We start from the raw sequence: 20,424 nt of genomic DNA on the forward strand, positions 1-20,424 counted from the left end.
GGCTGTGCTGTATCCCGGCTGTGCCATGTCCTGGCCTTGCCACATCCCGGCTGTGCCATATCCCAGGCCATGCTGCATCCTGACCGTGCCATATCCAGTCTCTGCCATATCCTGGCCTTGCCGTATCCCAGCTGTGCAATATCTCAGGTTGTGCCATATCCTGGCCGCGCTGTATCCCAGCTTTGCCACATCCCAGCGGTTTTGGGGCTCTCTATGTTCCCTCCCCCGCCTGTCGTGTGCCCCGGCGGTGTCAGTGGATGGCAGATCCATGTCTCAGTTCATGGTTCCCACTGGCGATGCCGGTGTGTGTGCAGCCTTCATCCAGGTGTTTCTGGCTCTCGGTGCCACCGTGGTGTCGCCGGTGTGGATCCCTGTGCCGGTGCCACTGGAGGGGCAGTGCCAGGAGCTGTTCCACAGGTGCACGGGTGAACACACAGCCCCCGTTCGGGGTGGGCTCCGGAGTGTCCCGTGTCCCACGAGGAGGAGGAGGAGGAGTTGTGCCGTGGAAATGAACCCCGGGAAAGCGCAGGCCACGCAGGGGGTGCGTTCGTTGTGTCCATCCTCAGGTTCGGAGCCCCTCGGCCGATCTCCCAGGGATGGGATGGACACGAGGCCCCTCATCCGTGTGCTTCAGACCCCCCCAGCCCCGGCTGTGTCCCAGCTCCCGGCGAGGTTCGCTCCGGAGCTGCCCAGGACTCCTTTCAGGCTGCTTTGCTCAGGCCGGGGCTGCTCCCGGAGCACCGGGGGCCGCGGCTGCTCCGTGCGGGCTGCGGGTGCAGCTTTGGGGGTGGTGTGGGGCGCTCTGGGGCTGCAGGTCTGGGGCGCTCTGGGGTCCGTGAGGCTCCGTGGGTGCCGCCTGGATGCAACCCGGGCTCTGTGCAGGTCCGCAGGTGCCGCTCTGGGGTCCGTAGGTGCAGGTTTGGGGTCCGCGGGTGCCGCCAGCCCCGCGTAGTCCCGCTGTCCCTCGCCCCCCGCCGCCCCATCCCCGCGGCCCGAGCGGGGCCGGTGCCGCCCCGTTCCGGTGACGGCAGGGGCGGGCCGGAAGCGCGGGGGGGGCGGAGCGGCCCCGCTCCCGTCCCGGTGCTGCCGGTCCCGGCCCGGTCCCAGCCCGGCACTGCCATGCGCAAGTTCTTCCAGGAGATCAAGGCCGACCTGAAGTTCAAGACGGCGGGGCCCGGGCAGAAGCTCTCGGAGCCGTCCCGGTACGGGCTGGGGGGACCCTCCGGTAACGCCACCGCCGGTAACGCCACCGCCGGTAACGCCACCCCCGGGCACCCCCGGCCCTTCCGCGGCCGGTACCCCCCGCCCCGGGCCCGGTGCCTCCCCGGGGCACGGGGGGGACGCGGGGCTGGGGCCAACGACACCGCCGGGCCCGAGCGCCCCTGCCCGCGGGGCCGCGTCCCGGGGCTGTCACCGCCGGGTGGGCGCACGGGCGGTCACCGAGCCCGTGTCCTCCGTCCCAGGGCCCCCAAGGAGAAGCCGAAGGCCGAAGTGGCCCCGAAGCCCCGGCAGGCCCCGACCGATGAGGCGCAGATGGCGGCGGCCGCGGCGCTGGCCCGGCTGGAGCTGAAGCCCAAGGGAAAGGCACCGTCCGCCTCCCAGGAGGCCATCAAGAACCAGGGTAGGAGCGGCCCGCGGGACTGCGGCTCCGGCAGAGCCCGGGGACAGCGGGCCCGGCTGGGAAAGCGCCCGGGAACAGCTCTCGAGGGTGTTTTGGGGCAGCTGTCACGGAAATGGGGTCATGCACTGCCCTGGGCTGGGACACCACACCTGGGCAGGTGTTTGCTTCGCAGGGCAGCGCTGAGCTGTCCAAAAGCCTCTGGAATGCGCTGAGCCTCCTCTTGAACCGGGGTTTGTCTGTTGTAGTGAAAAAAGAGCTGATGGCCGAGGCAGCTGCCAGCGAGAAGGGGCTCTCCATGGAGGAAAAGGTGAGGGGGACGCTCAGCACCTGCTGAGCACGAACCTGAGGACGTTCCCTGCTCAGCACCCATCGCGGCTGCTCTCCCTGTCCTGGGTGGATCTGCCAGGGTGTTTATAAACATAACCCCCCCAAACCCTCCCCATGCTCACTTTGGTGCCTGGTTTTATCTCCTTCAGGAGCAGGAGGAGCAAGGGGCAGCTGCTCCCTCTGTCTCGGGTGTTTATTTCATCTGCCCCTTGACCGGTGACATTGTGAGGAAAGACCAGAAGGAAAAGCACCTCCGAGAAGCCATCCAGGCAGTGAGTGCTTCCCTTCCTCCTCTTCAAACTCCTTTTGTGCCAACCCTCCACCTCCTCCCTGTAAAATCTCCCCATGACAATTTCACCTCTCTTGTTACATCGTCTTTAGCCCAGCAAATGGGGAACAAATGAGCTGAGCTGGGGTCAGCTCCTCCCTGAGCAGCTTCTCCTCCTCTCCCTCAGTATTTCTCTGTGGACCCGGTGGCTGCTTCCATCATGGAGATCCACACCTTCAATAAGGACCGGGAGAAGGTCCGGGCATGTGTGGAGACCATGGCCAAGTGAGTGGGACTGAGGGCATGGGCAGCTCATCCCTTCCCAGGTGGATTTTCTTGCTGTGCTCCTGGCAAAGTCTTTTTTGTAAGAAAACTGAACTCTTGAACCACCTGGTTTGTCAGTTGACCTGATGTCAGCATCCTGAAGAGCTGGTCTCACTAATCCAGGAGGTTTGGGAGCTGCTGGTTGTTTGCTTTGGCCCCAAAACATTGATGTATTTTATTTTCCTGGGTTTCTCAGCTTTTTCCTCTGTGAGAAATACTGTGAGGTCTCTGTTTCCTCTCTGACCTTGGAGTAGCGTGTCCTGCTTCAATCCAGGCAGTGCGTTCCTCTTCCTGCAGGTACCTGGATAACATCTACCTCCATCCAGAGGAGGAGAAGTACCGGAAAATCAAACTGCAGAACAAGGTGTTTCAGGTGAGCTCAGGCTCCTGCAGCTGCTCAGCCTTGGAAAGCCCTTGCTTGGAGCAAACTCCCTCTAAATCCTGTCCTTTTCTTTCAGGAAAGGATAAGCTGCTTGGAAGGGACACACAAATTTTTCCAGGCTGTTGGGTTTGAGACAAAAACACTGCCTGTTCCAGGACAAGGTAAGAACTCAGGGTGTTAACGTGGAGTCAGGGCTTTGGGGGGTGCTGGGGGAGGCAGCTCTGGTCGCTGAGAGCTCCACAGAGGTCATTACTCCAGGGCTGGAACAAAAACAGCCTCTGAGCCTGCACATTCCTTGTTGAGACGTGACATTTTCCCAGAGATCCTTGTCCCTGTGTCACTGCCCTAAAGACCAAGAGCCTCGTGCCCCATCCTTGTGGTTGCAGAGGCCACGGAGGAGTACTATGTGCTGAAGGAGGAGATGCTGAGCAGGCTGGAGGAGCTGAAGGATTGCAAGGAGCAGCTGCTGAGCTCGGAGCCCGTGCGGGCGCAGCTGCACCGGCAGCTCACGGTGTTCCAGCCGTCGCCCGCGGCCGCGCGCTTTGAGCTGCCCCACGACTTCTTCAACCTCACTGCAGAGGAGCTCCGCAGGGAGCAGCGGCTCCGGTGAGGGGCTGCCGGAGCAGCAGGGCCGGGGGACACCAGCCAGGAGCTCGTGCCTGTGCTCGGGGCCTACAAGGGTCTCTCCCCGCAGGACAGAGGCGGTGGAGAAGGCGTCGATGCTGAGGACCAGAGCCATGCGCGAGAAGGAGGAGCAGAGGGAGATGAGGAAGTACAACTACACCCTGCTCCGGGTGCGCTTTCCCGATGGATACATCCTCCAAGGTAAAAGAGACTCCTCACCCTTCCTTTGTGCACCTCCAGAAGCTTCTGAGGGTACTCGTAGTGTAAGGAACTCAGTAACGGGGTGCTGAATGCAGCAGGTGCAATAAACCACCCCAAAACCACAGTGGGGTAACGCTTCTCCGTCAACTCTTCCCATCTCCAAACCCTCCCCCTGCTCAGGGTTGGGATTTTAAGCCAGGATTGGACAGAGAGGGAAGAATCTCAAGGCATCATTAATTAAATTCTGCTCTTCCCAGGCCTTTGGAAACAAGCTGGACTCGTTAGATCAGTGTGTGACAGCAGCCAGCGTGAGGCTGCCTGTGTGATGTCAGACTGTACAACAGCATAAATCCTCTTCAAATTTTCCAGTAGAACTCTGGAAATCATTTCAGGCTTTCCCAGCTCTTTGTTACAGGCTGGCAGGGGCTCCCAACAATTGACTATTTTTCTTTGGGGATTCTGCTTTTATAGTTTTCAGTTAAATCAGGCTGGCTGTGTGTCAGGGAAGTCGTTGATTAAGTCAGCATCAGTAGGTGAAGCCCCATGGAACCGACCACAAAAGGTTAGATTTTGGTAAATGCCAGACTCTCTCACCTTGTTTTCTCATGGCAGGGACTTTTTATGCCCGAGAATCAGTATCTGTGCTCTACAACTTTGTGAGAGAAGCACTCAGAGAGGACTGGCTGCCCTTTGAGCTCCTGGGACCCGGAGGTCTCAAACTGACTGATGAGAACTTGGCCTTCAATGAATGTGGGTTGGTGAGTGAAAAAAATTATTGTTGGTACCTTCCAGAGCATCTTGAGGCTGTCAGAGTCTTCTGCTACTCAGAGCTGGGGGAGAAGTTGGTGTCCTTTCAGAGCCCCAAGTTGCACTCTGGCCCCTCATTTTAAGCACAAAGCAGTAACTGCTTGGGGGCTTTGAGGTCGGGAGGGAAGCGCAGGGTCCTCCCTCCTGGAGCAGAGAGCAGCTGGCAGGGGCTGAGCAGCCACGCTGGGAAAGAGGGGAGGCAGCAATGGGGAGGGAGGGTATGAACAGAAAGCCCAAAGTAGCATCCCCTAAAAGGAGCTGCTTGCAGAATCCACCCCTGTCCTTGTCAGTTTGAGTAGTTCAGGTCTGTGAATGCACACAGGGTGTTCTAAACAGCCCTGGCAGTGCCCAAGGCCAGGCTGCAGCACCCTGGGACAGTGGAAGGTGCTCTTGCCCATGGCAGGGGTGGGACTGGATGGGCTTTAGGACTCCTGGCATCCCACACCGTTCCCTGGCCGCTGTGGTCAGTGACCTGCCTGTCCTGCCCAGGTGCCCTCGGCCCTGCTGAGCCTGGCCTGGGACGCCGCGGTCATGGCCGACGTGGAGGCGGCGGCGGAGGAGCAGCGCAGCCCCCTCAGACCGGAGCTGCTTGCCAGGGCCCAGACTCTCTCCTGAAATAAAGGGCAGTGCCGCCAGTGCTGCTGGGTTTAGACTCTTTCCTCCTTTTCCCGAGACTGCTGGAGCTACGTGAGCTCAGAGGTGGCTTTGGTTTAGCTCTGCAGGGGGGCTGGACCCTGCGGTCCCCTCCCAGCTCCAGACACACAGGTGGCCTCTCCCAGTGGCACTGGGCTGCTCTGAGGGGCTTTGAACACCACACTGGAGCAGGGACTGCCTGAGGTGTTCCCAAGGCAGCGGTGGAACGCTGCCTGCTCCCTGGGAGCAGGGGTTAGAGGCTGTTAGGCTGGAGTACCACCCTGAGCCTGGGTATGGGGCTGGGTTTAGAACTCAGAGCTTCCCCCTCTGCTTCTGTGTGCACTGTAACTCCTATTGGAGAGAAGCTATTTGGATAAAGTTACACTTAGTCTGATTAAATGGAATTATTTAAATACGCAGTTCTGTTCCCAGTTGTTTGAGTTGCACTGTTGTTAGAGGTGTGAGATGCCAAATGAGTCTGTGCTGGGGCTGGCACTGGTGTTACTGGGGCAGCATCACCCCCTTGTCCCTTCACAGACCAGAGACTGACACCAGGGAACAGCTGCCGGTGGTGCCCATGGGGGAGATAACAAACCTCAAATTACAGACAAAGAACTAATCCATAACTCACCAGTCACACGAAGTTAAAAGCCCCAGCAGTTTGTTCTGTGTATCATCAAGTTTGATGCCAGTTCAGTCCTTTAATACCTCAATCAAAGATTTTCTGGGACAGAGCCCAGCTCTGATGTAGACAAGAGACTGAGAATCTACCCCTGACCTGTAACTCATTCGAGCCTGCCCCAAAATAGGACAAACGATGAATTTTTCCTTTTCCAAAGGTAAAGCCCTGCTGCTGTTCTCTGGAGCAAGTAAGACCACAAACAGGATGGTAGAAGAGCATAAATTCATATATAATTGTACATCATTTATACCCAAGGCCACGCTGTACAACATTATGAACAGTCATTCCCCAGTGGCATCACAATAAGCTTATTCCAAAATCCCTCAGCTGCTTTTAGAGATAACTTAGATACCTTTCATTACAAAGAAGTATCAAAATTTCAATAATGCTTTATTAAGGACAGATTAATATGCAGTATTTTAAAAAAAAAAGCTAAAAAGCTAAAACTAAAAATTTAAGCTTCCATCTGGTCTGACGCAGAACAAAGTGCTGTCTTCTCTTTACAAGAAATGTGGAATACTTTCAAGTATCTTGGTCACAGATACACAAGATTTAAAATTTTCTAGCTCATTCTACATACATACAGAGGAGTTAGTAGGCATTTAAGTCTCAAATTGTATTAGATGGGCTGACCATGCTGCTGTCCTGGTGAGCAGCTCTTGTGCCACTGGATTCTGAAGCTGTAGAACCTGCAAAGGAGCAAATGTGTTTGGTTTGTTTTGTTTTTATAAATATCCTCATTAATCCAGTAGAATTTGACTACTTTATGTTTTATCTGTCTTAGCTTCCTGCATCTGTTGTGAGTCTCCTTTTCAACACTATTTAAAAACCGGTTTTAACACTGGCTTCATATTTAATACCACCAATCCAGAATAAAAATCACTTCAACCATAAAAAGGATTTTCATAATCTTTTCAGTGCTTTAGAGTCAGGCAGAGCCAAACAAACAGAGCTGCATGTGTGTCAGCAGAGCCTGAGGGAGGGAAGCTGCTCAATGGCATCCTCAGAACAAGAGGTGACAAACCTGAGGCGAGGTTTTCATCTCAGAGCCTGGTAATAAGCAAAAGCAGCTTAAGATTAAAGCCAAGCTTCTTGTCAAGCAGTTCCACTGTCTGTTTTGGGAGGTGAGAGGAGCTCAGAGAGGAAGGAGAGCCCAGATAATGTCTGGAATGGGTCAAACACTACAGAATTTATTGCACGAGTCCTTATCTACCAGAGGAGCTGCCCAACACAAACCCACTTTCCTTAGAGCAGGCTGTGAGAGCTCGTGAGAGCTCCATTGTGAGCAGGAAGAAAGAGCTCAGAGCTTTGGAAACCACAGCACGTGCTTGGAGTCAGCTCATTGATCTGTGTGATCACGTCCAAAAGCTCTTGGAGATGAAAGGAGCTGCTCCACATCCTCATCCCACCGCGGCCTGAAAGGAGAGCTGCAGCAGAGGGGCTTTGAAGGCGTTTTCCAAGGGAGAACTGGGACACAAACACAAGCGACTGCTCAGACTGTGCAGCAAAGCAGCAGCTGGGCTGCTCCCTGATGGTACCTCCTTCAGACAATTTGCACCTTTGAGGAGGCAGCAGAGGGGTGGCAATCCAGACCTTGTTGGTCCTGGAAGGGCTCTGCAAGCCCCAGAGAGCAGCAATATTTACAGTAATTTACCAGTGCCTCTGCTGGCACTGCCCTGATGCTCGCTTTTGCTCCCAGGAATAACCAGGGGACACTGGCAGCCAAGTGCTTTGTGCTACTGAGGCAATGGGAGGGAGGAGGAGGGCAGAAAGGACAGGTTAGAGAAGGTCATAAATAGCAAAGAAGCATTTTAAAAAGAGGTTAAACAGCAGGAGCATCTAGAATAAAATATCTAGAGAGAAAAGCTCAAGGAATGGTGAAAAAGGGGCAGAACATCCCAAGTTTAGCTGCACACAGTTCCTGCTCCCTGGGGGGAGTGTCTGCCAAGAGCCTGGGACCCACTGCCCTTCCCACCTTTTCCTGGCTGTACATCCACAATCATGCAGTCATCATCTTCCTCATCTTCCTCCGTGTCTGCCTGAAATCCATCCATCTCTGCAGCCTGGAGGGAAAGAACAGGGAGCAGGTGTGAGCCAGCAAGAGGAGGGTGCCACGTGTGAGACCAGGCACCGGCATTGCTGGGCACCGTCCGGGCAGGTGGGCACCTCTGGAGGGAAGGAAAACCAGCAATTCCCAGCTCCAAGCGACACGGAGCTGTGACAAAAAGCTTCATCTGCAGTGGCACACACAGTGGGAAACAGGCCAAGCTCCTGCTCCAAGATCCTTCCCTCTTACACAACGTGCTGAGCACCCCCGCAGCACAGGCAGCTCCCTCCAGCCCTCGCAGAAATCCGACTCTCGCTGGATTTTTGGAAGGGAAGTCTCTCTCCCCTCTGTTGATTGTTTTCATAGAATCACAGAACCATAAAGGTCAGCGAGTCCAACTGTTCTCCAGCCCTGCCAAGGCCACCACTGACCGTGTCCCCCAAGTGCCACATCCACAGGGCTTTGAAATCCCTGTGGGGACGGGGACTCCACCCCTGCCCTGGGCAGCTGTGCCAGGCCTGGACAGCCCTTTCCAGGAAGAAATGTTCCCTAATCTCCAACCTAAAGCTCCTCTGGCGCAACTCGAGGCTGTTCCCCCTTGTCCTGTTGTCCCCTGGGAGCAGAGCCCGACCCCCCCGGCTGCCCCCTCCTGTCAGGGAGTTGTGCAGAGCCACAAGGTCCCCCCTGAGCCTCCTTTGCTCCCTCTGAGCCCCTTTGGATGTTCTCTCCCTTCTGAAGATGGAGAATTACTGTTGCTTGTCAGGTTTGGAACTTGTTTTCCCCCGACTCCTCCTCATCTTTGCCATCAGCTTTACTCAGGGAGTGGTGACAGTTCTTCCCTTGCTGCCCAGGTTTTCTGCCATGGGAAAAGCCCAAACTCCCTATTTTGAATCGAGAAAGCGGAACCCAAGGAGTGACACAAACTGAAGTTGCCCAGCTGTGAGGGTCTGTTGCTCTGGTTTTTCCCCTTCAGCTGGAACTGGAATGAAAATCCTGGTCCCTGTTCCCTACAAATTGCTCCAAGCCAAGCAATGTTCAATTTACATCTTTCAATAAAGTCCCAGTTCTCACATTAAATCCCTCCTCCATGTGGGCAGGTACTGCCCACTTCAGCACCAAATTTTTCTCTCCACAGCTTATGTAAGAACACCTTTACTCACACAAGCCCTGGTGTGAGCTTCCCAGCAGAGGAACACGTGCCAGAGTGGGAATCTGGCAGCCGTGCCCTCCCAGCCATTCCCAGGCTGTCCCCAGGCTCCAGCCTGGCTCGACAGGTTGGGGTGGGATCTCAGTACTTGAGCAGGGCTGATTGAGACATCAGGAATTAAAGGCTTTTGGAGCTGTGACACCTTTGCTCAGAGCTGCACCTCCCCAGCACAGCTCTAAGAAGCTTTGAAGCATTCAGGCTGGTGATGTAATTCTCCTAAAAGCCTTTGTTTTGCTATTTCTGCTCCCTTATAAGCTGAATTTCCAGTGGGTGCCAAGCAGAGACTTTTATCTCTGCCTTTATTTAGTGTACAAGAAAAAACCCAAGCAGATGGAGTTTGGGGGCTGAACAGCTTCTCACAAGTCTCTGATCTCTATCAATACCTGAATGCTGAGCTTTTTCAGTAGAAAAGCCAAAAAAGCCAAGAATAAATTGGGAAGGCAAAGCATAAAAAGCATCAAAAGCCTCATCTGTGGTCCATGGGAGGGGGGTGGAATGAATGAGCTTTAAGGTACCTCCCAACCCAAATCATTCTGGGGCTCTCTCCTAACCTGGTGCACAGGGAAGGAGGAATAAATCCACTGACAGCGATTTCAAACCCTGCCCTGCCTGTGGGATTGGAAGCAAAAGGTTGATAACCTCAAGTTTCAGCACCTAAAGCCTCAACAGAGCATCCCAAGCTTTGTGGGGACCCAACTGTGGCCCCTCCAGTGCCGGAAGGGGCCAACAGGAAACATGGAGAGGGACTGGGGACAAGGGATGGAGGGACAGGACACAGGGAATGGCTTCCCAGTGCCAGAGGGCAGGGCTGGATGGGACATTGGGCAGGAATTGTTCCCTGTGAGGGTGGGCAGGCCCTGGCACAGGGTGCCCAGAGCAGCTGGGGCTGCCCCTGGATCCCTGGCAGTGCCCAAGGCCAGGCTGGACATTGGGGCTTGGAGCAGCCTGGGACAGTGGGAGGTGTCCCTGCCCATGGCAGGGGTGGCACGGGATGGGATTTAAGGTCCCTTCCAAGCCAAACCATTCTGGAATTCCATGATCCCATTTTTCAGCCGTGACCAGGCTCTACCTGCGGTTGCCCTGAAAAGCAGAAGCAACAACACGGAAACCACAACACAGCTCACCAGCAGCAACCACTGCAATTCCATCTCATTTTACCCCTATGAATTATTATATTTTTAAACCAGCTCTTGAAACTCAGCTTTATGTGTGTCAGGACGAGCTGGAGACTTTACAGATTGTTCTGGGGCCAGTTGCAGCTCTTGGGAACCACATTTAATCCGTTCACATGCAACTGCTGTAAGTCATCAGCTCGAGCTGTACATCTGGCAGCCACAGGCACACAGAAAACCTGCACACAAATTACACACAGCTGTAAGACCAAGGCCAAGCAGCCACTCCAGCTATTCACAGCTTGGATGCAATCACCGCCAAATAGCAGAGAATGGAAGAACAGCAGGAGAGCAACGTTTCAAATGGAACAGAGTCCAAGCTGCAGACACACAAAAGAAACCCATCTCTTCAGTCACATCATTTCGCTTCTTGCCCCATCAAAGGGGTCCTCTGGTGTGCAGGACAGGGTCTGTAGTTAACAGGCCGAGCTGGGGGCCAGCCCAGCGTGCGAACACCCCCAGCCCCATTCCCAGCACTCCCTCCTGGGAAAGAACACCCCGCCAGGAACTCACCTGCTCAGCACCCCGAGGTCTCTTCATGAACTTCGTGATGGACATGCTTCCCATGGCCTTCCTCTTGGCTGACAGGGGGGTGGGCTGCAGGACGGCCACGCCTGGCACGCTGCCCCCCTCGTCCTTCCCCGCGCAGGGCACCTGGGTGACGTAGTTCCACTGGCAGGGGACAGGGAGGTGCTCCTGCCCGAAGCTGCGGAGCACCTCGGCGTGCACGTACCAGCACATCCTGAACTCGGGCCTCTTCTCGTACACAGAGTTCTCGGAAATGATCCTCTTGAGCCTGGCCTTGGAGGGGACCCCGCTGTCCTCCCCGCCCGGGGTCTGCGGCCGCGACGGGCTCCCGTCGCTGCCCTCGCCCGCGGTCACGTCACTGAACAGTCCCTGCCGGCAGCACTCCTGGAACTCCTGGATGATCACCTTGCTCCCGTGCACGTTCCCGTGCAGCAGCGGCAGGAGGTGGCCGAGGACTGCGGGGGCAAAGGGGGCACAGAGCCGGTTAAAGGTTGGCAAAGCCAGGGGGACATCAATCAGCATGGTCACTCCAGAGGGGGAAAACAGGGGGTTGGTTTTACAGATGTGGCTGCCCCATCCCTGGAAGTGTCCAAGGCCAGGCTGGACAGGGCTTGGAGCAAGTGGAAGGTGTCCCTGCCCATGGCAGAAACTGGATGATCTTAAAGGCCCCTCCCAACCCCAACCACTCCGGGCTCCCATGACTGTAACAGCAGCTAAATGTGATGTAGAAAACTCACCCCCAGTAACAACAACACCCTGGAGTGAAATCCTCACCCCTGTTTTTAGCCTTTATGTGAGTTATTCACACCCTTGTGTTAATCAGGTGCAGGAGAAGCTCAGGGCTGGAACCCAGCACAGAAACCAAACCCTCTCCCCCAAACAATAAACAGGCTCAAGCTCATCCTAAATCTGAGCTTGCTCAAGTCTTGTTGGCTTTATTTCCTAGATTGCCCAGAGCAAGAGTTTTGGAGAGGCACTGCCAGAAAACTCCTTTCCAAGAGCTCTCAGAGATTCCTTGGATTCCAGACTTGTCAGAAACAGGTTGTTCTGAATTGGACACTCAGTAATCCCCCTACTCCCTCCAAAGCACAGTATAACAGTGTGGAAGTTCTGTTTAGCCCTTCAGGACTTACTTTGCTGATCTTTTGCTCTTTTTTTGCTACATTTCTGTGTCTGCTGCTCCTCCTCTGCCACGGGTGGATCCAGGACACAGGCTGTGAACTGCTGGAGCACCTTCAGGTCCGTGTTGGTGCTGGTGTCCTTTGCTGCCCTTTCCCAGACACAGCCAATCTTCACAGGCTGCAGGACATGGAACCTCTTCCCCTTGGCTATCAGCTCGTCCCACTCCTTTGCTTTCAGTTTCTGACGAACCTTCTGGTTCTCTGGGTCACACTCCTGCAGCCACAGGGAACAAAGGACTCATTACACCCATGCCAGGAAAAAAAAAAAAGCTTTTTAAAGCCAGCTGTGCCTTGTGTTCCCTAAGCCACACAGGGCGCCTGAACCGTGCAGGCCTGGGGGAGCCCAGCCCTGCCAGGACCATGAGCTGTCCCCCCCTGCCAATATTGACACTGCACGGTTCACTGGAAAGAGAGATGGAAGCTCAGGGACACCCAGCTGCCTTACCTCTGTCACACCTTCATCCTCAGATAGGTACCCATGGGGTACAAAAAACCCATCGTCCTCATCTTCATCCTCTCCCTCCTCTTCATCATCCTACAGATAAATGGATTAGAAGTTACGCTGCCAAGTGCAGTTGGGTCCCGAATTTTCCAGCATGCAGGATCCTCACCTCTTCACTATGGGAGAGACTTTCCCCTGGCTCCTCCTCTTCCCACTCTTCATCACTGTCTACTTCATAGTCCAGCAGTTTCTGCAAGAAATGCCAACATGCCACTCCTGTCCCTCATTGGAGAGAGCCACACCAAACTCAGCCTGGGGTTTCAGAGCTGAGGGAACGTGCAAATGGCCCCAGGGAAGCAGAGAACTTGGCCAAGCACATTCACTTCTAAAGAGAGAAAGAATCCCAGCAGGCTGAGGTGCTTACAGTGTCCTTGGACCATGGATTCCTGGCACGGATCAGGGAGGTTCTCTTGTTCCAGGTGCCCCAGTAGGCAGGGCGGTGATTTTCACTGAACTGCAGCAGCTTCATCCTGCCAAACTTCTCCCTCTCAGGAACAGCATCTGTCTGGCAGTTATCCACCACCACCACGTCACTGGGAACACAGGGGGAGGTGGCTCAGGCCTCACAGAGCAGCTCCAGCTTTCCCTCCTCTCCACTTCAATCACTCCCTCAAACCCCCTCTGCAGCTCATTTCATAAAAATAGAAGCAAAGCAAGCCCCAAGCCCAGACTGACCTGTTCACACTGTCACTGCTGTCACTGACCAAAGTGGGCCCAGTTTTTCGTGGTTTACGACACTTTAGATCCCTCAAGAAAGAAACTTCCCCATTCTGGGCATGCAGGAGCTTATCCAGCTGCTCTAGGTAGTCTGGATCCAGGGCAACACGACTGAGGGGGGCTAAGACCATGTTCTCCTTAATTTCAAAAGGAGCAAACTTCCCACAGGAGCCAGCAAGGGTCTGAAACATCAAGTGAGGAATGTGAGGGCTTGGACACTGAGAAGCTGCAGCACCAACACATTGAGGAAGCACCTGCTGTTGAGGTGCAGTCTGAGGTGATGATTTAGGTTAAGTGAAGATTTAGGTTAAGCCCTTCCTGTCCAAGACTCCAGCAGATCTTCCAGGCAATGCAGAAGACAAGAGCTGAGAGTTTTACTAAACCAACACAAATGTCTTCTGTAGTCTCTGCTCTGGCCTTTTTCTTAAAATCCTTTACACCTTTGGGACCAGGAAATTAAGAAAAACTAGTGCTTTGTCCACCTAAGCAGCTGTAGGGGGCAGCTGAGAAGGAAATCAGGGTATTTGTTACAAACAGCTGTGAGAGACCAACACACACAGGCACAGCAATCCCTCACCTTCGGGGCTTGTGGAGTCTTTGGTTTCTGGAAGAACCTGGTGATTTCTGCTTTCTGTGCATGAATGCGCTGAAATGAGAACCCAAATGCAAACTGTCAACACAGAGGTAGGACAAAGCTTTGGAATCCAAGGTGAGCTCATGCATGACTCAACTTCAAATGCATCGAGGCACAAAGCAAAGTTCAGGCAGTCACCAGCTCCTGTGACTCAACAAAACCTCTCATTGTCTTCCCTAATACAGCCAGGGTTCCAATGCCATTGCCAGGGGAGAGTTCATTTGTGGGCATTCAGAAACACACACAGAAAACACTTGAGAGGGTAAAAGCAAAGGAACCAACAGGTGGGAAAAACATCTGGATGGAGCAGCCCCAGCAGGTCAGGGGGGACAGGCTGCACCCCAAAGGACCCAGCTGGCACCACCAACACCATTTCACCCCAGCAGAGGAATTGAGAGACAAGCCAGAGAAAGCATTTTTACCTTTTCCTCCTCCTTTAACCGTTTCTCCTCTTCTTTCTTTCTCTTCTCCTCAAGTTTTGCCCTTGAAAACAAAGATCATGTGAACTGTCACCCACCAGGAAGGGTTTACTTGCACTGAGGAAGAGGTGGGAAGCCCCAGACCCCACCACGAGGATCATCTGTCAATCCAGCCAAGGACCACACTTAGTGAAGGGTAGGGAAGACTTTGTTCATTCCTTCTAGAGCAAATATTGACCCATTTTAGCCACAAAATTAATAGGCTGCCTCAAGTTTCCCTCGATACCAGGAAATGGATGGGATTACCGAGTTACAGGCAACCTCCTCAACAAGCAGGGCCCTGGTGCCAGCACAGACTGCTCAGCACCGGTGAGGCAGGGCACGAAGGGGAGCTCAGTGCAGCAGGACAGCAGAAGGCACTGCTGGGACGGGGCAGCACAGAGTCCCTCAAGCATCTCAAAGCCACCCTGTGAGCCCCGGCCCGCGCTGCCAGAGCGGGGCAGCCTCTGGGAGGGCCAGCCCAGGCGGGCAGGGAAATCAGCACAGGGACCCCCGGGAGCTGCACGACCCCAGGCACTCACTCCAAAGCCTCCTGCCTCTCCTTGCGCTTCTCCTCCTTCACTCGCAGCTTCTCAGCTTTCTCCTTCTCCTCCTTTTCTTTCTTTTCCCTCCTTTCTCTCTCTTTCAACTCCTTCTCTTCCTCTTTCCTCTTCTTCGCCTCCTCCTTGGCTCGTTCTTTGGCAGCTTTTGCCTCTTCCTTCAGCCTCCCCTTCTCCTCCCTCTCCGCCTGCAGCTTCTGGAGCTTGTCCGCGCGCTCCTGGTCCTGGGGCACAAACGGGACGCTCAGGGAATTGCACCTTTGTGGCACCAAACCCCTGATGAAAATCAGCATTTCACTCCTCAAAGAGGAAACTGGACCCACCCAGTGCTTGCCCTGCAGCACCATAAAATATCCCGAGCTGGGAGGGACCCACATCATTCCCAGGAAACCAGGTGGGAGCACATCCCCAGCGCCCTGGTGCCTCAGGAGCCAGCCAGCTGAGCTTCCCTGTGCTGCCTCTCTGAAAGCTTTAATTATTCTTTTCCCTTAGCAAAAAAAGGTGTTTCCATTTCTCTAAGCATCAAGGAAAGCTTTGTATTGAGTCATCTTCATTACCCCCGTAGCATTATGGAAAATTAGATGGGAATTAAAAAATTGTAATTATTCCCTTGTTTAATAGGAGATTTCAGATTGTTTCCAAAATATTTCCTCCTGAGCTTTCATGCTTTGGTGTCATCACAGGGCTACAGTGGAGTCACTTTTACAAGTGAATTTGAGCTGATCTGACACCATAAATCCACAGGGATTTTCTGATGTTTTCCACTATCACAGAAATCAGACGTTGATGATCCCTGTGGGTCCCTCCCAAGCTGGGATATTCCATGATCTCAGGGAATACTGCGAGTATCCAAACTCCAGACTGTGGAGCTTATCCCTTGTTTTATCCCATTTTACATCATCAGACACCACCAGTGCCCTGAGCTTGTTCTGGGAACAGTGGGGGGAAGATTTTATTGGAAGTGTTGCCTTTTGTGGCGTTTCCTCCCCAAACAACTGCAATGCTCACCACAGCTCTGCTGACACAAAGGAGGAAAATGTCAAATTAAAGGGAAAGAGCTCTCTGTGCTGCAGGCACTGGTGATGTCACCAGGAAAGGAGGATCTGCCTGTGCCCAGACACTCCAACTCCTCCCTGGGTATTTTCAGTTTTCTTTTATTGATTTCACATCTCTCCTTGTCAACATCAAGGCTTCTTGAGCAGTGTCACAACACAAATAACCGCAGAAAGCCACCAACAGCCAAATGGTGCCAATGGCAAGGAAACAACACTGTCAGCCTGAGTCATGGAATCTGCTGGGTGTTGGGGAGCTGGTGTGAAGCTGACAGCTCACTGGTGGGTCTAGTTCATTCTCAGCATCATTTTTAGCTTCCATTCTCCTCTCTCCCTCACATCCCTGCTATTTTTAACACAGCTATAGAAGGGAAGAAAACAACAGATTGGAATTCTATATGGGGCACTGGGAAAAGCAAGAGGGTTTATAGCTACAACTTACATAAAACACACAAGTTTATAAACAAGGCACTGAGAGACACAGAATTCCTGAGCACAAACCTTCCCGAGGGCAGATCAAACAACCCCAAAAAGCCCAATCATGCGGCACTGGCTGCTGGAAACTCCACGTGACCCTTCAGCCTCCTCTGTACCCAGCACCCCGCGACTGACAGCAGCAGGGGCAGCAGAACCAGGGAGCAGAGCTTGCTGAGGAGCTGCATCCAAGCAAACAGAACCTGGAGCTTGAGCATTCCCAGTGGTGGCATGCAGTGGTGACATTCTCTGGGAAGCCACAGACACAGTGCCCCACTCGCCTCGTGTATTAATAAAAACAGATCCTACAGTTTTGGGGCTTAAACATTTCCCATCTCTTCCCAAAGTGCACCCACAGCTCCACTCAGGAGCTTTGGGAAGAGCCAAACACTTTAACTGCCTGCATTAGAGGTTCTTTCACGTTCCTCAGGGTGAGGAAAAATGGTAAAAAAGATACTCCAGGTGGGCTGAGATAAAAGGCAAAGGCCTTTGTTTGCTGCTCAGGCGAGGTTTGGGTGTCAGGGAAATGCCTTACTCTTTGCAATCTCAGCTTCTCCTTCTCTGCTGAACTTCTGTGGAATTTCTGAGGTACCTGGAATTACAAAATGCAAGTTTTAGAGGAGACCCACGTCCCTCCCTTTCCGGCCTGAACGACAGCAGCGCTGCTCCTGCAGGTTCCATCCAGTCACTCCAAACTCCTCCAGAGCAGGGAATGAGGACACACCTCAGGCATATCCAACCTCCCCATTTCCCTTCCAGCCTGAATCCACTCCAGTGCTCCTGTTCCCATCAAATCCTCACGTCACCACGTTTGCATAAACAAAACCCTCTGGTCCCCTCAGCTCTCCAGGATCATTTGCAAGGGAACATCCCGGGCACAGCTCAGGGGAGCTGCTCTGAGCCACAGGAGACATTTCATTATGGCAAAGCCACTTCCTTCCAGTTACACGTGGGTTCGGGGTTTTTTTGCAGCCACTTATCTTCCTGTGATATTTAACTACAGCTTTAGGAATACAAGGACTGTTTTCCACATTTTAACAGGGTTTCTTCTTGTCATCACAGTCCACTCAATCTTCTACCAGTACCAGCTCACTGACCCTAAATTCCCAACAGGGCACACTTCTCATTTACCTTTTCTTTGTGGGGGTGAAAAAAGGTGTTTTATGCTTAAGATCATTGTTCATAGACTGGTTAAAGGCCTAATTTGTCAATATTTCAGCACACCATGACTTGATTTACTGGATCCTCTCCTGCTCCTGCCATTCACAGCATCACAGCATCACTCTGTGATGAACAGGCTAACACAGCCCACCTGCTTTATTTTCCATATTTATCTGATATAGAACAGGAGTTCTGTCAAGTGGGGGCTTCAGCTCCTCAGAGCTGTTTCCTCCCAGGAAAACAAACCTGCCAAGATTCCCAGCTGCACAGCTTGGGGTGCAGCCCCTCATTTTGGGGAGCAGCACACGAGCAAATCCAGTCTCATTGGCAATACTGGATTACACCAGGAGGGCTTTTTGTTCTGCTGCACTGGAAATACTTCATGCCTGCCTGAGTGTGTCTATTTATTTTAGAGATGGAAGACTGGGAGCTTTCACAGAGGAGGAACTGATCATTTGACTTGATAAACACAGCAAAAGGACTGGGAGAACCATCCCCATGGTGCTTCAGCCATCTGAGAAGATGCTGCTGTCCTTGCAAGCTTCTCTATCAGAACTGCCCCAAAAATCAGTGTTTGGGGTCTCCTGCTGAAGCAGAGCTGCTAAACTGGAATTCAGGTGACAACAAACCCCCTCATCCAGAGCTTTTTCATGGAATCCCAGGATGGTTTGGCTTGGAAGGGACCTTAAGGCCCATCCAGTGTCACCCCTGCCATGGGACACCTTCCCTGATCCCAGGTTGCCTTGGGCACTTCCAGGGATCCAGGGGCAGCCACAGCTGCTCTGGGAAATCTGTGCCAGAGCTTTTCCATGCCAGCTGCAGAAATTCAGAGCTGGAAAAGCATCTGCTCTGGCTGTACTCAGCAAACATCCTCACAGGAGTTACAGCAGCTTCGTGGAGCATGAACAGAGCTTGGGAAACAGCACCTAAAGGACAAAACTGCTCTTGGATCCTGTCACCAAAGCACCAAGTCCCAGGGTGAGCATTTCATCAAAGAAATGTAAATACAGCAGCACACATTCCTCCCAGAACCAGGGAGGATAAAATCCTTTAGCTGCAGGATTTAAAGATTCCAAAGGGCAGTAATTCAGTTGTCAATCAACACCACCTCCCCATCACTCCCCATTGTCCCACTCATCCTCTTCCCCACAAGCCCAGGAAACCAAACATTGCACCACAGCAGCTTGCATCCTGAAGCAGAGCAGACCAACCTTCCTGGCAGGTGTGGAGGCAGCCAAAGGGCTCGTGTTCCTCTTGGGCTCTGCCACGAGCTGCACCTCGGGCGAGCTCCCGGAGCTCAGCGAGGAGTTGGTCAGTCCCGAGTCTCCCTCGTGGGACGACTCCAGGGCCTCATTTTCCGACGTGGCGCTGCCGTCCAGAGAAGCCACTTGGGGGGATTTCAGAGTCATGATGTCCTCCAGCAGCACCACGGGCACCTTCCCCTCAAAGAGCACATCCTTCAGTTCGCTCTGGGTCCCCTTCCTGCTTCCCACGTCCTTGCACCCTATGGCCCCAGAGCACAGCTGGATCCCGCCTCCCAAATCGTCCTCTGCCTTGGCTGCAGCTGCACAGGGCCCATCAGTCTCCATGGGGTCACCTGCTGGGCTGCTCTGCAAGGAATTCAGGCAACTCAGCTGGCTCAGCTCCGTCCCTATCGTGCCGTTGGTTATGGCCACGGATGCAGCAGCTCTAGAATCCACATCCCCCCGCTCTGTGCCACCCCCGAGTCCGTGGCCAGAGCCCTTGGGCAGGTCAGGAACAACCCCAGGGTCACTTGTGTCACCTCCTGGCTTTTTCTGGATAAAATGGTCCAAAGGACCCTTTCCGTTGACAAGTTTTGGAGTCAAATTCCCATCTGAGCCCAGCTGGCAATCATTCTCCACATTGTCCAAGGAGGCACCGGAGGCATCCAGGGAGGGATCCTTGCTTGGAACAAAAGCACTTGGGGAGCTCTTGACCTTTTTGACTTCTGAATCCACATCAAATTTTTCCTTTGGCACAGGATTGAGGCGCTTGAAGGGCAGCCGAGCTGCAACAACACCACCAGGTTACTCAGTCATGGGAAATATCAAAGTATTGTATTACCTTTGAAGCATAAGATTGAGATGAGCCACTTAGGGATGGTTTAATTACAGCCAAGCCAATGTATTTCACAAAATCAGGTCTGAAATGTTGTTAATGCATTAAAACTGCGCTGGATGAGAGACACTCCCTTACCTTGGACGAGCTTCCGTGGAGGAACAGCAGCTTTGTCTCTGCACTCCATGGCTACGAGAGAAAACAACAAATCAACACCCGAGGTATGTTCCCAACGAGCTGCTGCTTCCCTGAGACGGCTGAGGCAGAGCCCAACAGCTCTCCCAGGGCCGGTGAGGGAGGACAAAGGGGTCCCACAGTCAGCCCCAAGCTAAAGGAACCCCGGCCCCACCGGGTGCCGGCAGCCACAGGGTCCCCCTGGCTGGGCTGGGCAGGAATCTCCCCAGGAGCCTGGGCCTGCACCCAGCGAGATGTGAGGAGGAAATTCCTCCTTGTGAGGCTGGGCAGGCCCTGGCACAGGGTGCCCAGAGCAGCTGTGGCTGCCCCTGGATCCCTGGCAGTGCCCAAGGCCAGGCTGGACATTGGGGCTTGGAGCAGCCTGGGACAGTGGGAGGTGTCCCTGCCATGGCAGGGGTGGGCTTTAAGATCCCTCCCCACCCAAACCGATCAGTGACTCCATGAGTAAGGCAGCAGGGCGAGCCCGGGCCCGGCCCCGGGGCGCGGCGGCAGCGCCGGCGCCTCCTTTGTTACCCCGGGCAGGCCCCGCGCACCCCGCGGCCCAACCGCCGCCGGAAACACTTCGCGCCCCGGCCGCGCCGCACCCCC

General features: G+C 54.0%; 2 protein-coding genes across 2 annotated transcripts; one reads left to right on the top strand and one right to left on the bottom strand.

Moving 5' to 3' along the window:
• The first annotated feature begins 1,017 nt into the window (after positions 1-1,017).
• On the top strand, positions 1,018-5,606 carry UBXN6 (UBX domain protein 6). Its single transcript, XM_042024378.1, has 11 exons — positions 1,018-1,202; positions 1,464-1,621; positions 1,867-1,928; positions 2,098-2,220; positions 2,404-2,501; positions 2,838-2,913; positions 2,999-3,083; positions 3,309-3,528; positions 3,617-3,747; positions 4,360-4,505; positions 5,044-5,606. Exons 1-11 carry the CDS (start codon positions 1,120-1,122, stop codon positions 5,167-5,169), a joined length of 1,308 nt encoding a protein of 435 aa, XP_041880312.1. The 5' UTR covers positions 1,018-1,119; the 3' UTR covers positions 5,170-5,606.
• A 471-nt stretch (positions 5,607-6,077) lies between these two features.
• Positions 6,078-19,867, bottom strand: CHAF1A (chromatin assembly factor 1 subunit A). The gene is made up of 14 exons (XM_042024377.1): positions 19,780-19,867; positions 18,774-19,591; positions 16,937-16,993; positions 14,858-15,099; positions 14,280-14,340; positions 13,801-13,869; positions 13,182-13,405; positions 12,871-13,039; positions 12,616-12,696; positions 12,450-12,539; positions 11,957-12,218; positions 10,809-11,278; positions 7,845-7,932; positions 6,078-6,558 (listed from the first exon to the last, which is right to left on the bottom strand). The coding sequence occupies exons 1-14, from the start codon at positions 19,826-19,828 to the stop codon at positions 6,479-6,481; spliced, it is 2,760 nt and encodes a 919-aa protein (XP_041880311.1). The 5' UTR covers positions 19,829-19,867; the 3' UTR covers positions 6,078-6,478.
• Positions 19,868-20,424: the final 557 nt, after the last annotated feature.

The sequence above is a fragment of the Corvus kubaryi genome, unplaced genomic scaffold (assembly GCF_017639235.1).
Source record: "Corvus kubaryi isolate FWS band 111438036 unplaced genomic scaffold, C.kubaryi_AGA036_p1.0 37262, whole genome shotgun sequence".
NCBI lineage: Eukaryota > Metazoa > Chordata > Aves > Passeriformes > Corvidae > Corvus > Corvus kubaryi.